Consider the following 19,271-nt stretch of genomic DNA (forward strand, 5'->3'; position numbering starts at 1 on the left):
AGACAGACATTCACCATTTGTGGAAACTGTGTTCGTCCAGACTTCGCCATTTAAAAAGTGACCGTGGGGGGTGGGTACACACAGCAGATTGACAGCTGCATAAGCTCGTTTTGGTTCCATAACCAATCACAAAACTTTAGACCAGTCTTAAGCTGTTCTTTGTTTTATAGGCCATCTAACAAGTTAAGACCAGTCCTAAGCTCATTTGGTTCTATATTTGGTTGTGTAACCAATCTGAAAACTTAAAACCAGTTTAAGCTCATTTTGCTTCCATAGCCAATTTAACAACTCAAAATCAGTTTTAAAGATTTAAACTTATTTTGATTCTACGTATAACCCATCTCACAACTTCAGACCACTCTGGCTCCTTTGAGGCAGGAATTTTGATACATACCCGTTGGGTGTCGATTGAATGCGGTCACATATATCCATTATCAGACCCCAATCTTCACTTGTGTTCATTTCGCTCGTTGCTTTTTCTTTAGGAAAACAAAAAGAAAAATCAGTATCATGAAGAGAATTTATTGAAAAATTGGGATTTGAACACAACACCTAGGCCAACTGCAAGCTAATGCTGCATTCTACCACAAAACCATTATGATCTGAAGTAAAACTAGGGGTCCAGGGACACCATGCCCAATTGGGAAGTGGTTTCAAATACTCAGCAATCTAACAATTTCAATATTCAACGCCCCCTGGTGACCATATACAAAACCAATGACCTTGAAACTAACCACAATTAAAGAACATGTCAGCAGCTATGATTTTGTAATTGAATGTGATAACAAAATATGCCTCGTTACCAATTTAATATAGAAATACTAAGTTATTCTACTATTCAACGCCCCCTGGTGACCATATTCAAAACCCAATGACCTTGAAACTCACCACAATCATTGAACATGTCATGAGCTACAACTTTGCAATTTGTCATGGTAACAAAATATGCCTAGGTACCAATATAATAAGGAAATACTAAGTTATTCTATTAATCAACGCCCCCTAGTGGCCATATAGAATAACTAATGTCCTTGAAACTCACCACAATCATAGACGATGTCATGTGCTACAACTTTGCAATTGATTGTGCTAACAAAATATGCATTGGTACAAATATAATATAGAAATACTAAGACATTGTATTATTCAACGCCCCCTGGTGGCAATATACAATAACCAATCACCTCGAAACTCACCACAATCATAGAACACGTTATAAGCTACAACTTTCTTATTCATCGTTGTAACAAAATATGCTTAGATATCAATATAATGTCGAAAAACTTTTTCCCACATACGAATGAGTACTGATGACACCAAGATGGCCACCAATTGCGTCATAATTGGCTGATCAAAAATACCTATCCCAGGTATAAAACATCCCTTTCCAAAGAATACCCATCAGCAATTGCAATGAGAAATGGCAGACCAGTAGGAAGCTACAGGACTCAGAATTCGGGCCAAAATTGACATTTTTGGGCACTTAAAAGGTCATAGGACGGCCATCTTGAGTCCGATCGACCCAATTTTTGTTATGCTGATAGGCCCTGGGGGAATTCAAGCATATACAAAAGATCAAGGTAATTGATTGAAGCGTCTTCAAAATTTCCCTCAAAAAGTTCAAAAACGTGTAAAAAGTGCTGACTGGCGATCAACATTGGCTGCCAGTCGGCCATCTTGATTCTGACTGGGCCAGTTTTTGGGCTGAAGATGTATGTAGGGTAGATACATGTGTAACCCGAATATCAAGACATTACATTGAAGCGTCTTCAAAGCTTCCCAAAATAACTGGATTCCGTCTATGGACGGACGGACGCTACGACGGACAAAAGGTGAACGCAATAGCCCACTGGGACTAAAGTCCCAAGTGGGCTGAAAACGTTTCGCTAAAAATCCTTGATCCAGTTCCCCAGTTGTGAGTTAGAGTTAATCCTGAGTTGAAATTAGTTCATTTTCAATGAGTTAACTATGAGTCGAATCTTAACTCAGAAATGTGGAACTGGCTCACTTAAATCTAACCATATGAATGCAGCTTTACCCTAAACAGGATTCCAGACTTATAGTAAGCTAAGACAAAATTTATTGGCAGGTGATATTTACTCCATGCAGAATTATTTCCTGCTAACGCTAGTAGAAATTGCAAATGCAACGTTCTACTTGGGCAATTTACATTGCGTATGCGCACTTAGAAAATTCAAGGAAAGTGTGGAGAACAAGAGAAAGATAAGAGGTTAGAGCACTATTCGAACCCGGGGCAGCACTTTTGCCGAAATGGGGGTCTTAGGCCTACCGTGCACTAGACCACCAAAAGGCTTGTGGCCTTGGTGGCCCACTGAATGATTTTCCAATACGGGATATCGACAAATTCAAGTTCTTGAATTACTCATTTGATGGCGCTAGTCAGAACAGGAAATTGGAACCTAAATCCGCCATGCTCTAGTTCATTTGCAATGAAAATCTCTCGCTTCAAGTTTTTAACGAGCGATATTTTACTTACTTTATATCGTCATGCATACTCCTTTAAATATGATATCCTACCGCTATTGGATATGATAAAACCTCACTGCAAAGGCTAGAAATCACTATAAGTGTCCTAAAATTATCAAAAAACATTTTGAAACGGCTGACGATGTAAAGACTGGTTGCCAGGTATCACATGGTGGCAGCACTTGAGGGCCCAATTTTGATTGTTGGTTCGAGTCCTGGGCTCGGTTTCACAAAAAAGTTAAACTCAAATTTTTGGTGTAATTGCCAATGGCTACTTCATGTTTTCAATGAGGACAACAATTCAAACTTAACCGTTTTAGGCTTAAACTTTTTCGTGAAACTGGGCCCTGGTACTTTTCATATTTTTATTATGAATCTACGAGTTTAGTCCTTCTAAAATCAATTTTATTTCATAATATTATTTCATATTTATCAGTGTAGCCTGCAAGAAATTTACCTTAAGAGTCTTAAACTCAACAACAAAGTGATGACACCCGGCACCAGTCATTACTTCCGTTAGCTGCTTCAAGCGTCATCGCTAAATTTGTGATTTTTGGTAGTTTTTTTACATTTCAGAAATTTTCTAGTGATCTTTAGCGTTCGAAGTGAGGTTTTATCGAATTCAACACATTGTCAGAGTATCATACTCAAAGGATTACGCGTGCCGTTGTATAGTAAATAAAATATCGCTAACCGAAAACTTGAAGCGAGAGATTTTTATTGCAAATGAACTAGAACATGGTGGATTTAGGTTCCAAGTTCCGGTTCTGACTAGCGCCATCAAACGAGTAATTCAAGAACTTGAATTTGTCGATATCCCGTATTATCACTCTCAACCCTACCGTAACTAGGGCTGTAAAACAGACCCTAACTCTAATCCTAACGCCTGGACCATCTAGACCCTAACCCTATAAAAACCCTAACGCGGAACCTAATACAATAATTTCACTGTTATCCAGAAGTTTATCTTATAATATACAGATGTCTGCAAAATAGTGTTAATTCAAACCATGCCGCTTTGGCTAAATTTCCACTTCCAAAATTTATTTCGAGCAAATTGGTCAATCAATGGGTTATGAAATCCTGAGTGATTGAAATGGGATTTTCAATGTGGTTATTTTGCCGGATCCGGTCACCGACTTCTGACCGATATTTTACCAGTTATCATCTCTAATTGGATGATTTACTCGGCGCAGAAAATTCAAGGAAAGTGCACGGAGAACAGAGTTTGAGAAAATAGAGCGGATAGAGCGAGACTCGAACCCCGGCCAGTAAATTCAGAGATGAGAATTCCCCGCGGATTTCAGTATTGAAAAATATCATCTTTCCAAATACTCCAAAAATGATGTAAAAGTATAGTTGATGATGATCTCACTCAACTGGTCCGGCGTGTTTGGTAATCGAGTGAACTATAAAAGCGTTCAGCGCCTTTTGTACTTATCGTCGCGTATTGCATTGCAACACTGATTTTGTATCTACTACGATGTGTATCCATTTATTCTATCGACCTTTTTTTAGTGAGCATTCATCGGTGCATTTTAAGGCTCGACCCGTAATACATGAGATGCTGATTGTTATAGAATGAGGATGTGCCACAATGGAAATAGCCATTACCTTCCAAAATATAGGCCTAATAGTCGTTCATGGGTTCAAGATCGCTCTAAGTGGACGGAAAACGCTTTAAATTTCTAAAATTTTCTTGGGGGAGGGCCCCCATACCCCCACAATTGAATATGAACTGCAAATTAATTCAAAACATCACAAAAATACCTGTGTTTATATAGTTTATTTAGCCGTTATAAAGTTCCGATAAACAATTGGCTGTTAAGCCATGGATCAGTATCAGGATCAGTATCGGTCGCGACGCTTTTCTGTAAAAAACAGGGGATGAAATGCCAGGCCTCGGCTGTACTAAAATTTTCAACCAGAAAGTTGGGACGATCACATGACATTCTGATGACGTCATCGTGTTTAAAACTTTAACATGAAAAGTTAACATATTCACAGACCGATATTCATTGTCAGATTTGAATCATATAAAATTAATAAATAACTTAAATAGAATAAATTATTATCAAATATATAATTCCTTGACAAAAATGCATTTGAATGTAAGTTATTCTCATATATTTTTCGTATTATAGTTTTCACCTTAGATGCTTCAGGTTCGCGTTCAGTCAGAGAAGCGTCAAGACAAGTGACTTGACTGTCCCAACTTTCTGGCTGGCATGACTTGAAAGGCATTTCATCCCTTGTAGTTTTATATAGTAAAGCGTCGCGACTGCCTGATACTGATCCTTAACAGCCAATTGTTTATAAGAGCTATATAGCAGATAAATAAACAATAAACACAACAAGGTATTTCTGACTCAGTGATATTTTGCAGTTTCTTTGCAGTTCATATTTAGCACCATTCTCGCGAGATTATCAACCACTCTGAAAAAAAATCCAAGCCCATGGCCAAACCCCTGTGGCAGTCATCGTTTATTTCGGGATCAGTGACAAAATGACTCGTCACGTCAAGTGACCAAAATAGGTCTCGCATACGATTTCATAACTAACAATCGCCGTCGCTTTAAAGTGAAATTCTGATGGAATGAACCAACCTAGAACCCTCAGATTTCACTGAGATACGCAGAGAACAGTTTATAAGAGGATAAGCTTACCGACATCGGCGTCGAACGGGGTCGTCGCGTTGAAAAGTGGCATTTTAAAACCTATTTGCTTAGTATTTTCACCGATTCATTAATGAAACCAGGAAGTAACTGTGTATTGCGCATGTACGGAAGTAAATTACGTCAAGTAATGTTTATAGGCGGCAGCACGTACCGGTACGGAAGAAACGGGTCGCTCCGACTATTGAACGACCTGCGGGTCGCTGTGTTTTGATTTTTTTGTTTATTGCGTCATTTAAATCTGTCACTAAACCCAATTGGATCGTTCATTTAACAGCAGTATTATGTACCGTGGAATGGATTTACTTAATCAAAAACTGAAAGAAAATTGCCCCCATCTACAAAGGGGCTCTTTGGTTTTGACCGTGTAGGCCTACTAAAATCATTAGCTTCGAATTTAGATATACGCCAGGCGGCATCGATCCAGCATTCAGTGACTACAGCACAGTGAAAAAAGGGCACCAACTTTGAAAAGGGCCTGTATTAATGGCCAGCGAGCGAGTTTGAGATTGAGTGCCAATCAATTTATTGGGTATCATGCCACTGAGTTTGACTTTGAGTGCCAATTAATTTATTGGTATCATGCCACTAAATTTGCCTCCACATTCAATTTGCTTGTGCCTTTTTAGGTTTTTGGCGAAGTTTGCCCTTTTTCGATTAGATTCATAGAGCCGGTACCGTATTATAGTTACCGGGGGTATATACAGGCGCGCGGATCCAGACTATCGCACGCAGCACGTGCGGTTTAAGTCGCAGTTTTCAAATGCCCTTGAAAAATTTTTGTTTCGGTTAAAAAGTAAATAAAAGGGCACATAATTTGTGCGCCATAAAGAATAATTGCCTTTCTGTACTAGGACTAAAGCAAAATGTGAATGAAAATGAATTGCCCAAAATCAAAAAAGGCAACCTAAGGCATTTTCCTTCACTCAAAAGGGCAATATTATAAAAGAGACATTATTGTAAATGAAAGTGCCGTGGAAAGTGTGCCGATGTTAAGAAGTGCCCTTTTTGTCTCAGTTTATATCATAAAAAGTTCTAAAGTCTGCCAATCTTTGCTCTTAATTCGCTGAGGGTCGCATCCCGTCTATGAAGGGTGGAACAAACTTCTTTCGAGGCCTGCCGTTTAAGGGTCTGTGTCTCCTCGTGGAGGCCAGATAACTGGATAACTCGATACAGTCCATACTAGAAATGATAAATAGTTCAAAACATGAGTTGGCTGCAACGACAAGACTAAATGGCGGGAATTTTATACATTCAGATACCACCCGAATCATGCATGGTGGGTGGTCCCAAGCATACCATCATGAGATGCAAGGGAGTCTGAAATCCTAGTCACCACCAGTTTCGAATGATGACATACCGTCTACTAAGAGTAAGAAAATATATACACGTTATATACAAGGGTATATCTATATATAGGATTTAACCCTTTAATTCAAGGTACAAGCCCATTTCCAACCAGTAGCCCTTCTTCACGTTAACCCGGGACCGAACTTCGCGACATTTCTGGTAATTTTGGATCAGTTGTACATCAAAAATTTTGCTCTGCTCTATCTTGTCCGAGGCGACTGGGGGTCCTATAGCTGTGTTTGGACCCACCAACGGGTCTGAGCCCATATTTTGGTTGGCTAGCGAATCATCATTGTTGACTGTACATGAATTTATGAACTGACTAGGGCGCCTGATCCCTACTCTGGGCCTGAGTCGTCTGTGCCCATCAGTGTTTAGCCTGCCTGTAATGTTCAAAGGCCCAGGCTCGGGGCGGTTTTGAGTAGGAGGCTCGCGATGGTTTTGGGTAAGGCTGTTACAAAAGGTTCTTGAATAACCGCCGTTGTTTCGGGCTTTGCCCGTGTACAGACACAGTCTTCATCTTCCTCCCCCTCGTCGTTGTTGAGAGTTGGTCGCTCCTCGGGTTCGGTCATTTTAACCGGTTCCTGTCTAGGTTTTTTATGACCTATGGTCACGGTCTCACTAGACAGGAAGCACGGTTTCATATCATTGAAGTGCACAACCTGCTTTCTCTTCACCGCCCTCGGATTGGCGCCTGGTTCCAAGACAACCCTGTAATTCACCTCCGATAGTCTGTCGGTCACGACGTAAGGCCCTTTTCATTTCCGGTGGAACTTAGATGCCTCGTCCTTTTTCAAAAAGCGGCTCATCAGTCACACGCGATCTCCGACCTTGTAACCCCTGCGCTTTGCGAAACGGTCATAGTCAATTTTCTGACGCCTTTGTGCCATCACTAGTCGATCAAGAAGGCAATACCATACTTAGTCAGTCCTTAGTTGGTGGTCCTCGGACAAGCATACGCTGATGTCGATTGGTAGTGACATTTGCTCGGCGTGCATCAAGTAATACGGCGTTTCAAGAGTGGAGTGCAGGACGCTTGAACGAAATGCCATCAAACACGCAGGGAGTTCTTCGTCCCAGTTCGTTCCACATTCATTGACGGCCGTGGTCAGCTTGGCTTTCAGGGACTTATTGAAATGTTCCATCTGCCCATTTCCCATAGGATGGTAGGCAGTGGTTCTGGTCTTTTCAATAGCCAAGATCCTACACATCTCCATGAAGACTTTCGACTCAAAGTTAGCACCTTTGTCCGAGTGGATGGATTCAGGGCAGCCATAACGGATGACCCACTCGTTCACAAGGACACGTGCCACCACGGAGGCCTTTTCCGTGCGAATTGGTCATGCTTCGGGTCACTTAGTGAATGCATCTTGAGCGACTAGAATGTAGACGTTGCCGCGGCGGGTTCTCGGTAGTGGGCCCACGATGTCTACATGTACACGCTGGAAGCGTCGCCCTACATCATTGGGGCTTTTGGTAGTTTGGACGGGGGGCAAGTTTTGCAGCCCTGGACAAAATCCCTGACCCTAGCTAAGAGGCCCAATACCCAGAATCTTTCCCTAATTTTACACTCTGTCCTTTGGTACCAAAATGTTTCCTCGCAAATCCCTGCTGTGTGACTATGGTTCCATCAGTCAGTGAAATGGGTAGTACCACTCTGTCTCGTTGAGGTAGCCGCCGGAAGTGGTTTAAGCACACCGCTGTAGCTGTTTCCTGTCCTTGATCCCATCTCCGGCCAAAAACTCCCTAATTTCTAATATTTAGGGGTAATTTACTTGTGCCTCGATTATATTGTCCCTGGACATATAACGGGGTACGCAGTCAAATCGCCTTGATGTTTCGCAGTCACCTGGTGTATAGTTGGACCAGTGTCACCACAAGTTGAGCAGTCCCCATGTTTCCTCTGTCTCTTAGGGATGCGAGACAGGGCGTCTGCATTCAAATGCTTGCTTCCAGCTCGATGTTCGATCACGAAATCATATTCCGACAGACGTTCAAGCCACTTGACCCTCAGGGTTTTGAAGGCTTGTAGCCACTTGAGTGCTGCGTGGTCTGTGCGAACTTTGAACATCCTGCCTATTAAAAATGGTGGCAGAAGTGATCGATCATGTCAACCAAGACCAACATTCCGCGCCTGGTGGCGCCTGGTGGCGCAGTAGTTCTCCTCTCCACCTTTCAGTGTGCGGCTACTGTACTCGATCACTCTCTCAGAACCATCCCGTTGTAACTGTGACAGCACCCCTCCGAAATCCGGGAATGCCAGGATAGGGGAGCTGGTCAGTTTTTCTTTCAGTTCGTCAAACGCTAGTTGTTGTTTGGGCGTCCGGACGAATGGTTCGTTTATCCTTGTAAGACGGTGTAGCGGGGCTGTCATTTCGGCGGAATCCTTGATGAATTGCGAGTTATATGTCACGAGACCAAGGAAGAGCTACGCAATTCGGTAACTGACGTTGGGGTCGGCCAATCTCTGACTCTATCGCATTTGGCACGGGCGGTATCGACACCGGCCTCGCTTACTACATGCCCCATAAACTTGAGGCGCCGTTGGAAAAGCGAGCATTTCCTCGGTTTGAGCTTGAGACCGGCTTTCTGGAATCAACGAAATACCTCTTCAGGTAACCGCGTCAGATGGGTTGGTAAATCATGACTAAACACCACCACATCATCCAGGTAGATAAGGTATGTTTTCCACGCAACATCGTCCAGTACCATCACCATCAGTCTGCTGAATGATGCCGGGCATTACAGACCCCAAACGGCATGACATTCCATTCAAACAGATGGTTTTCAGTCGTGAACGCAGTCTTATGCTTATCTGATTCCTTTATCGGGCCCTGCCAGTATCCGCTGGTCAAATCAAGGGACGAGAACCAGGTCGCGCCTAATAAGGCCTCAAGGGTCTATCCTACCTAACGGGTGAGCGTCTTTGACTGTTGCGTCATTGAGTCGGCAGTAATCGCGGCATAAGCTAACGGAACCATCGGCATTTTTCGCTAGAACTATTGGGCTTGACCACGGGCAGGTGGGTGGCCGGATCAATAGTCTGATTTTTTGAACACCCTGCAAGCATTCACGCGTTTGGAACAACAGAAAAAAATTAACAGCCTAGATGCCGCAATTGTTGACCGATTCATCAGGGGAAAACAGCTTAGAGACTGCTACAGTTGATCAATTTTCTACACTTTGTAAACATTGTCTCTTATATCATTCTTATAGATATGATTGTGGCCTCGATATTTCTAACGCATTTACCAAAAACCCTGTAACTGGCGGTGAATTTCAGGGTGGCGGCATTTGAGGCTTTGCCTCATTCTAGTTGATTTTTATGTAACTAAAGGAGATACGATTTGGTACTATTAGTATGATTAGTCAGTATAACATAGTCGAAAAATAAAGACACTTATTTACAAGGTACACATTTTATATATCGCTCTCCATATAATTTCTAAATAATTTATTCTAATTGCCAAGGGAACGATAGTTGAATTCAACGTCCCTATAAAACCAGGTCCAATAAGCCTACTGGCGCGCACGATGCGATTTTAAGTCGCTGGTTGCGGCGACCGGTTCTGCAAGCAACCGTTGAGCAATCGATCGGCGTCTCTCGTGTGCTATCACTGGAGATGGAGAGGCGATTATCTTTCTTTAAACGAATTGACACCAACCACATCATCTTTAGCTCAAATTATTACGACCTCCACCAAGAGGATTATAATTTGTGAGGGTTATTAATGAGAGTTGACTTTTTATGTAGGCCTTAGCTAAATTTTGTCCAAAATAACAATAGTTATGAACGGGTTGTTTTCAAATTTTCTCTATCAGCAAGTGCCCAGGATACATTGAGGGTGGCAATCAGAGTGATGGTTATTCATATGGTCATCTTATCTTCTTCCTCGCTGTACAACCTCACCGTAACCCTCACAAATAACGTTTTCGGTGTTGGTACTTCGGAGTATGAGGACTTGGAAGTATTGAGACTAAATTTAACAACAATTGCGGAGTAACGGGACTTCGGAGTAATGAGACGACCCCGTTTAACCAACCATATTTCACCAGTATCGAGCTATTTCTTCTTGACTAACATAACAGCTGTCTTCACAGCAATAGATAAAATATAGAGTAAACTTATGAATATAATGTACGCACACATAGAGGCAGTTTCAACTAGTTTTTAATTATCTTGGCAAATGCACAATAAGATGGCGCGAAAGATTGTGAGGCATCGATGAACCAAATAAAGTAAATTTAACACGCATAAAACGCCTTTACAATAAAATTGAGCCAAAACTATGAAACTGAATTATGTATTTCGAAATAAGCATACGTAACTTGACATAGCTTATCATTTAACCTCTAAAACATTTCCAGTAACTGGTTAATCACATTGGTTACCAAATTCGAGCGGTACAGTTTTCCATATGTGGCGAAATACACCCGGAAGTGTCGTGACAAAAACATTCCAAAACACACGAAGTGCCGTTTTGAACGTAACTGTGCCATTTTTGAAATCACTGCTCGACATAAATCGACGACGAAAGTCCACAGTACTGCTTTAAAGCAGTGTATACAATAAAAATTACTTTAAAAGATGTTCAAACTTTACTCATATCCGCGCATCATCGTAGAATCCTCACTTGCCATAGTAAAAGAAGTTAGTAAAAGTGGTGCCGGTATCCAATAACGTCACTGTTATTTTTGACAGGTAAATAGGCTACGTCGCGAATGATAAGAAAACGAGTTACGTGGTTCGAGCTTGTTATCAGACTTTATAAGTTCAATCGATCGATAAGGAAATCAAAATGGCAGTAGCTGGTCACAATATCTAAGTATACACGTCTATATATTGAAAACGAAATAAGAATCGAAAGCAGATATTCTGAAGTTTCTCTGATGGATTTACAAATAGTGTTTGGTCATTTTTAGAAAATGAAAATTTGCTTTAAACTCGTGTTTTCGTTGTATTTCATGTTGGGCTCGTCACACGGTAAGAATGCGCGCAGATTGCGACGAAGTACACATGACGCTACACTCTTTTCGCAGTGGTTGTCATGATAATCCAGTACTACAATATTCAATCCTTCATTCAGTAATGTAGAACTGGTATTCTATATTATCATTATCATGGCTGTAATAAGATCGGCGTGTGTGTACATGCCGCTGGCGACAACTTTGAATAAAGAAACTCATTATATGGAAAATCGTACTATAAACGTGTTTATGTAGGCTAGTTTAGAAATGAGTCGGAGATCGTAAATTTTTACATCGTATAATTGTGAGTTTCGTGTTATCGTGATTGTACTAAGCAAACATTTTTATAGGAAAATTCTATAAGAAAAGCTGGGATTCTTAAACTCATCGTATTACTGAGGTTTTCGTTGTAAGCCGAATCGTACTAACGAGGTTCGACTGTATAGATACATTTTAATCCTCAATTTAAGTAACCCCAATCCCTATTCATTCAGTTGCCCCTACATGAACCCAGCAAACCTGGCGGGAACGATGCAGGGAATAAAACTTCTTAGTTTAGTGCGCCTCTTATTAACACAGCACACCCACCGGCAGTGATACAGTGGTTAAAGATTTGAAATCGGAGACCAAAATATTTCCAAAATATTTCAGATAAATGGCACGAATTTAGAAAGCTTTTTGTGTTAGTTGAGGCAGATAATTGAAAATTTCGTAATACATGTAAGTCATTTTTGCAGCGTCGATACCCAAAGATAATCACATCTATTGGCAATGTGATTTTGAAAATATGATAGGCTGGCCTCTCACCACCGGTTGCAATATTGAAAGGATGATTGGGGCTAAAGTGGTAGAGGCGGGTTCTTTTGACGACTACCCCATAATTGATTCGAGCAATAGCCGTAAGTAGATTTTAGTACTTTATCAACGTATTTTTTCAATATACGAGTTTTTAAAAGACAATTGATAATAATCGAATATCATCATTCCTTGGAACCTCGGTATAACGACCGATACCGATTAATCAGTTAGGCCTATTATTTCAAACCTTGAAATTCGTCTAGAATTTTTGATTCATACTGGATATAATGAACTATCGTTTAGGTTACACCAAAAGAAAAGCCCAGTTTCTAGTGCCCGACCGACCCGATATTTCGTCATTTCAACTAGCCTAGCTATTGCAACATTTTGGATGAAATAACTTTTTTTCAGAAATATATACATGTACATGTATATGTGGCCGACTGCAAAGCTCTTCATTCTCGAAATATCATTTTCTTTCTACCTAACCAAAGCGCGATGTCAACACTGAGATCGACATCATAGATACCGGTATATTCTACCAATTGGATTCAACAATATGACGATGGAAATGGTACGGCTGTGCTTGATGGCGACCTTCGATTGAACAATTCCTTGACCGCCGTGCTAATTAACACTAAACTGGAAATTTGGTCCTGTAGAAAATTATTTACGGAGACCTACTCACCGTCATAAAAATATTCGAATTTTTTTTTCTATAAGAAGAAAAACTGCCAACCTACCTACTTTATTATTTATATGACTGAATTAATTAAAGCCCACATGGACTGTTACAAAAAATGCTTTGCACAATTACGACAAAAACGGTTATTTACACTGTGGAATCTTATATAAGCGGACTATGTTAAGAAATTATGTTCAAGTGTCAGAAAAGTGGGGGAGGGGGATTATTTTGTCCAATAATCTAGATTTTATTTATCACTTAAGAAAACTAGGGTCGGTCGGTGGGACAAAGGCCTGTGAATTTTTTGTGCTAAAAAGTCGAAATTATGGCTGGATTTTTTGTCTCTTACATCTGACAGGATTTTCGTTTATTTTTACGCAAGCATATTTCGAGTCATCGATCTATGTTAAGGATGAACAGTGTATCTTTTTAAGAAAGCATCAATTTATTTTGACCTAAAACCTTTATAATTGTTGGAAATGTCATAGAACACACCACACGCGAAACGCGAAACACGGTTTACCCACTGTTTTTGGTCTCCCCTCAGAAGTTTGATATTGAATTATACAATTTTTTGACCCATAATGTAACATATTCTGTTGTAATGAGTTGCGAAATATCTATCATGACATGCTCTTGAATAGGTTCCGATGATTATTGAGAGTGTCTAATTGTCATGCATTCCAACAAGTGGGGATAGTGTCCCTGGACCCGGTTTACGTATAACGGTTACATCTTAATCAGGTATTTTTCAGCCAGCGGTTCGTTCCTGGTGTTCAATTACCCGTACAGCAGTGTTCACTTCAGCGGACTCGCGATGACGTACGCACCCACCTGTCTTGTCTTTTCGTACAACATCTACGGATTGCAGGTTTACAATGCGCCGCAGATGAAGGTCACTGCCGCTGGACAGAATTCGCTTGGTCCGACTACAATGTTGACTTCTGTAGGCGGCGCTGGTGATATCACTTCTGGTATGTGGGTGCAGAGAAGAGTAGAACTACCATTCAGCAACATTCGCGATGACTTTACGGTAATCATGCTATACAAAACCTTGGCCAGTCAATTTATTCACTACCTTCAAAACTACCGTGGCAATGAAGGGATTCCAATTGTGGCAAGCGAAAATTTGGCAGGGGTCACTATAGTGTCATATTCAACACTGGTCGGTGTTCACAGCTCTGCGGTTCAATGGTGAATGGAGAGCAACAGAAAACAAACTTGGTCCTCGCCACCAAACCATAGCTTACATCACCAGCTCGTACCACAGCATACCAGTGGGAATAGTAGTAAACAGGTCTAACCGCGTTCACACTGAATCATAATTTCTCTCAAATCAATTTTTTGTTGAGGAAAGCTTTTACCAATAAGTCGAATAATGATTATGGTGTATTGCGGTGGTTCCTGATACGTATTTATATATATGATGGATTAGCTGATTTCATCGTCACCTCGTATGCAAATTCTACCTTCAGTTGGGGTTTGAAGTGCAGTGGCTGCAGCACCAATCGAACCGAGGGAGTGGTGTGGTGGCCATAGATGATGTATACCTTAAACTTGGATACTGCAATAGCCGACGACCAGGTAAGTTAGTTCAAATGACCTGAATTTGTCAAACCCGTCACACATGCTCATCATAGCAGATACCAACGTTTTTATGATTTATTTAAATCTGAATTCAAATTATCATATCATCTTTGCGTCTCAAATAACTTTTAGATGAGATCTGCTCTAGTCAAATTAAGAACTAGTACATCTCATTATCTACCGTACTACGTAGCCGAAAAAGGCTGTCACCGCTCTATAAAACCAGAAAACCGCCTCAGTACGTTATGTAATTTAATGGGGTACCCGCAGTGCTACTTTGGCAATCGATAATTCCACCTATGGCAGGCGAGGCTCCACTAGGTTTGCTAGTGGATAGTTGGTCACTCAGCGTTCGATTTCCACTACATATCAATTAAATCTAAATGAAATAAAAACCGTTCTCTTTAGAGACCGAATCTACAGGACGGTTTGACGGGTAGACAACATACACTCCAGTTAAATGATGACTGCACAGGACGTTGTCAGGTAGACACCCTACAAACCAGTTACCCGATGTAGATGATGACTGCATAGGGCGGTCGACAGGTAGACACCCTACACACCGGTTAGGTGATGACTTAACTGGGCGGTTGACATAGACATATAGGCAGAAATATGCACCTGTAAAGTGAACTGTACATGACGGTTCACTGTTGACGGTAGGCCCTGCACGCCAGTTAGGTTCCGCGTGACCGCATATACTAATAATCTTTTCTTCTGTTTCGAGGAAGTCTTTTACCTAATCAATTATTCCCAGGAATCAATTAATATTATATTCTATTATACTAACTAGCAGGAAACTCGTCCTCGACAGGTTCGTTAATATTTTAACGATAGTTCATGTTCCACAGAGGGACAATCTCCCAACTGCCAATGGTATAAATCACTAATTCCCACACATCTTCTACACACATCTTCCAAATGGTAGCAATGGACGATGATGTTTTTATTATGGACTTTCGCTTTAGCGAAGTCCATTTTGCTATTGCACATGAAACTTTCTTCCTTCAGCTCAAAATAACCTCCGAACAAGGCTTAGTTTCTTTTTGGAACTCTCCAAACATTCAATGCAGTAATTAAAATCTCGAACCATATTGAATGAATGCGTTAACTAATTATCAATTTAGTTTTATATTGGAACAGGGCCGGCGGAAGGATAAACACATTGGTCAGGCCACTTCTGCCAGAGTGTGGAGGTACTTGCGAGCGCGAAGCACTGATGGGGAGTGGGAGTCCTCTTTTTTTCAAAAGTTTTCGAAATGGGATGGCATGAGATTGAAATAAATCCCCTTCATCGGGACAAAATTCACGGCAAGATGATATTAGTTTTTATGCAAACTTTTGTATGATTATTGGCATTATTACGTCAAGAAGTGAAACATGATCGGCAAAGTTTTAGTCCGGCCAAGGCTGCCGCCCCGGTTCCGCCGGCCATGTGGAACTACATTTCGTTTCGGAAGAATACGTCATGCGCCGTCACGTATATGCGTGCTCCACACATGTGCGCATCACAGACTCGCAGTGTGGTGTATTGATTTGTGCATGTATATGAAAAGTGCGCTCGCGTGATGTCCTAGTTAAAGTTTTCTTGGAAACTGCAAATGATTCGCTCCACTGCCAGGGTTCGTCGCATGCTGTGAAAGCAGTGAATTGAAGACTCCTGCCGTGAAAAGCAGCAGTGAATTTTATAGGACAGTGAATTTGGGAAAGGGGGCAGTGAATCTTGCTAGAAACCTTCCCAAGGATATTGAGAACCAAAGATTTGTCATCAACATTAAACAATCCATTTATCACCGTGATGTGTCCTAAAAATCTTCCAACCAATTTATATATTTATCTAGATATACTTAGATCATAATTGAATGTAATATATACATGAGTGCCTTTTTTGTGTTTCGAAATGTCAATATCATTCAAATCATCCACAACTTAATAATACGCAATGGATTTATGAAAAACATTGATAGCATTAAAAGGGGTGGAATAGCTGTCATACTCAGTTCTGGGTAACAGATTGACATGCTGCCTCCTCTACTCATAGTTAACTCTAGCTGTAGTCGACCCTCAGCCAGACATTGGTCGAATAACGCAATGTAACTCTACACACGCACTAATGCCGCATACTGGAGTAGCGCCACTGGTGGCTGATTGGGGCCGAAATATGAAACTCGTTCTCTAGCAATTTCTTTTTTAGATGTACGCTTTTCGTTTCAATTCAACGTTAATACGTACTGCCATTAAAATCAGTCTACTGGTATTAACGTAGCGTAAAAATGAAAAGCGTAAAACGCAAAAGAATTGGAGATCGAGTCTCATTTCTATAGTGTCCGAGCTATTCTACTTTTAGCTACAAACAGTACTTTTAGTCATAAAGTACTCAAAATTTATTCTATCATAATTAGTTTTGTCTATTTCGCAGGAGCGGGTGATGACGGATTTTCAAGTGGCGAGGGTTCGTTCATGTTTTCAGCAGCGATTATCAGCGTTTGTGTTGTAGTTATAACTATAATCTGCATAGTGGGAATTATATATCGGCGCTGTCACCGCCTACGAGGCCAATGTCGGCGTGCACCACGCGGCCTCGAGCGCAGAAACGCTCTTTACGAAACCGGCGGACTTGAAACGGTCAGCGGGTATTTGAATAGCGAATATAGCTATGACGACGATGACGTCGCAGATCCGGTCACCAATAGCCGCCAATCGCGATCGCCGTCTGGTAGTCTGCCGCCCAGTTATGATACTGCTATGGAACAGACGACAGCTGAATGCGGTCATAGCCCTCCGCCTAGATACAGCTTCATCATGGACGGCCATATATAGAGGTCTTACAGGCATATTCGTGCTTTCACAACGCGACTACCCATTTGGTGGTCAGATGCAATATAAGTGATTCAGACATTTGAACCTTGAATTGTACGTAAATCCCCTGATTATCTTGTGTTGTTACGTGCGGCAAGTCCCAAACACTGACAGGAAACAATAAGCTATAATGTCACGAGCCACACCCTCTGTGAAGTGTTCAAACATAAGATTTTGACTGGCTTAGTTATAACTTAAAATATATTAAGAAAAAAGAAGAAAACAATCGTTAGAATATTTAAAGCTTGTCAAATTTATACAATTTCAAAAAGCTATATTTGTAAAAATGCAACCTGCACAAGCGCGTCTATATGGTGGCTGATAAGGGCCAAATGCATGAATCTTTACACGACCTCGATTATAGAAAAACGCAAAACGAAACCTGCAAACTACCGCGCAAAAACAAACTTTTGGTTTTTGCTAGGGCGCAAAAACGAAATATTATAGCGCAAAAACGAAAATATTAGTTTATGCTCTATGATTTTTCGTTTTTGCCCCATATATCCGTTTTTGCACCCTAGCAAAAAAGAACTTTCGTTTTTGCTCTATTGAATTATTTACATATGACCTCGATTATCGAAAAATGCAAAACGAAAATCCATAGAGCAAAAAACAAAAGTTCGTTTTTGCTATGGCACAAAAACGAATTTTACCGCGCAAAAACGAAAAATCATGGAGCAAAAACGAAAAGTAATGGAGCAAAAACGAATATTTTCGTTTTTGCGCTATAATATTTCGTTTTTGCACGTTAAGATTCGTTTTTGCGGGGTAGCAAAAACGAAAGTTTGTTTTTGCTAGGGCATTTTTATTAACGAATTTAATTAAACGAATTTTATGGCGCAAAAACGAAAAATAATAGAGTAAAAACAAGGGACGACGTCTTCAGTGGACACCGGATTAATTAAGATTAAGATAACGACGCCGCTTAAGAAATACAGTGGTGCGGAATGACATCAATATTAACTTGTATAATCAATATTAACTCATAAATGAAATTCTGCGTAATTCTATCACCATTATACTCGAAATATGACGGAGAAACCGACGCACGATGACATCAATAACCAAATTGGCCGGAATTACTTCAAAATGGCGCTGACACCTTAAACCGCTCCAACCATGATTACTTTATTATTACATATATACTTAACGTTTACGTTACGTTTGTTTTATTCATTTTTGCTTTAGTCGTTCGGATCTTTGGTTTTCCAAAAAAGAGTTAACCGAACATATTAGATCATTCATTTATCCTAGTGCACGACAGTACCACGGCCTTTGAAGCGTTTCCCGCACACAGTAAGCAGCCAACAGGATTCGAACCCGCATCACTCGGTAGGTTTATTCTGAGAAATATTGAACAAACGCACAATTTTTTGGTGGTTCTTTTGTCCGGGACTTTGTCGGCCTGGTGCCAGTGTTGCTTGTGCTGATAACTTGGTCAACGTTAGGACAGTTCAGTCATAGTCGTAGGCTGTATAGTATGGTTTTTCTCAAGAAAGGGGCGTGCGAGTTCATGACCAAAAATATTCATGACTATCTATGCCTAAAGGGCAGAATTATTTTTCCAAAAATTCCAATCTATATTACCAAAAATGTTCTAAGAAGGGCCAGGCACGACAAAATGATTGTCAAATATTCAAGAATGGGTACGTTCACATTGCCAAAAACCAAAAATAGTCAGAATTAATTTCCAAAAACTCCAAAGAGGTAAGGGTCCTGCTATAAAGAACGAAACGACGAAATAGGTAACGAAACGAAACGAAACAAAATGCGCAAAAGTTCAAGCTCGTTATAACACCAACCACGGGAAGTTTGGCGGTACATGTAGATATTCTTTTGAAAGTATTCAAGTCTATTCTCTT

General features: G+C 40.7%; 2 protein-coding genes across 5 annotated transcripts in view; one reads left to right on the top strand and one right to left on the bottom strand.

Annotated features, from left to right (window-relative positions):
- Window positions 1-5,241, bottom strand: part of LOC141909587 (signal transducing adapter molecule 2-like) — a 31,760-nt gene extending 26,519 nt beyond the window's left edge. For 3 of the 4 annotated variants that reach the window (XM_074800055.1, XM_074800054.1, XM_074800053.1), the window contains exons 1-2: window positions 5,154-5,241; window positions 395-479 (exon numbers count right to left, since the gene is read on the bottom strand). In XM_074800055.1, coding sequence (XP_074656156.1) covers window positions 395-479; window positions 5,154-5,196 — 128 coding nt within the window. In that variant the 5' untranslated portion in view covers window positions 5,197-5,241. Of the gene's footprint in view, window positions 1-394; window positions 480-4,101; window positions 4,496-5,153 lie in introns of those variants that run through there. The other variant, XM_074800057.1, reaches the window with a different exon arrangement.
- A 6,049-nt stretch (window positions 5,242-11,290) lies between these two features.
- On the top strand, window positions 11,291-18,529 carry LOC141909874 (uncharacterized). Its single transcript, XM_074800539.1, has 6 exons — window positions 11,291-11,338; window positions 11,436-11,496; window positions 12,218-12,379; window positions 13,719-13,996; window positions 14,439-14,547; window positions 16,970-18,529. Exons 2-6 carry the CDS (start codon window positions 11,439-11,441, stop codon window positions 17,368-17,370), a joined length of 1,008 nt encoding a protein of 335 aa, XP_074656640.1. The 5' UTR covers window positions 11,291-11,338; window positions 11,436-11,438; the 3' UTR covers window positions 17,371-18,529.
- Window positions 18,530-19,271: the final 742 nt, after the last annotated feature.

This window comes from Tubulanus polymorphus, chromosome 8 (assembly GCF_964204645.1).
Source record: "Tubulanus polymorphus chromosome 8, tnTubPoly1.2, whole genome shotgun sequence".
Lineage (NCBI taxonomy): Eukaryota > Metazoa > Nemertea > Palaeonemertea > Tubulaniformes > Tubulanidae > Tubulanus > Tubulanus polymorphus.

What these genes read in the sequence shown, in the direction of transcription:
- LOC141909874 (XM_074800539.1), top strand. Translation starts at nt 11,439, where the DNA reads ATGAAAATTTGCTTTAAACTCGTGTTTTCGTTGTATTTCATGTTGGGC. An exon ending in ACATTCGCGATGACTTTACG is followed by an intron (nt 13,997 to 14,438) that starts GTAATCATGCTA and finishes TTCTACCTTCAG; the next exon opens with TTGGGGTTTGAAGTGCAGTG. An exon ending in CTGCAATAGCCGACGACCAG is followed by an intron (nt 14,548 to 16,969) that starts GTAAGTTAGTTC and finishes TCTATTTCGCAG; the next exon opens with GAGCGGGTGATGACGGATTT.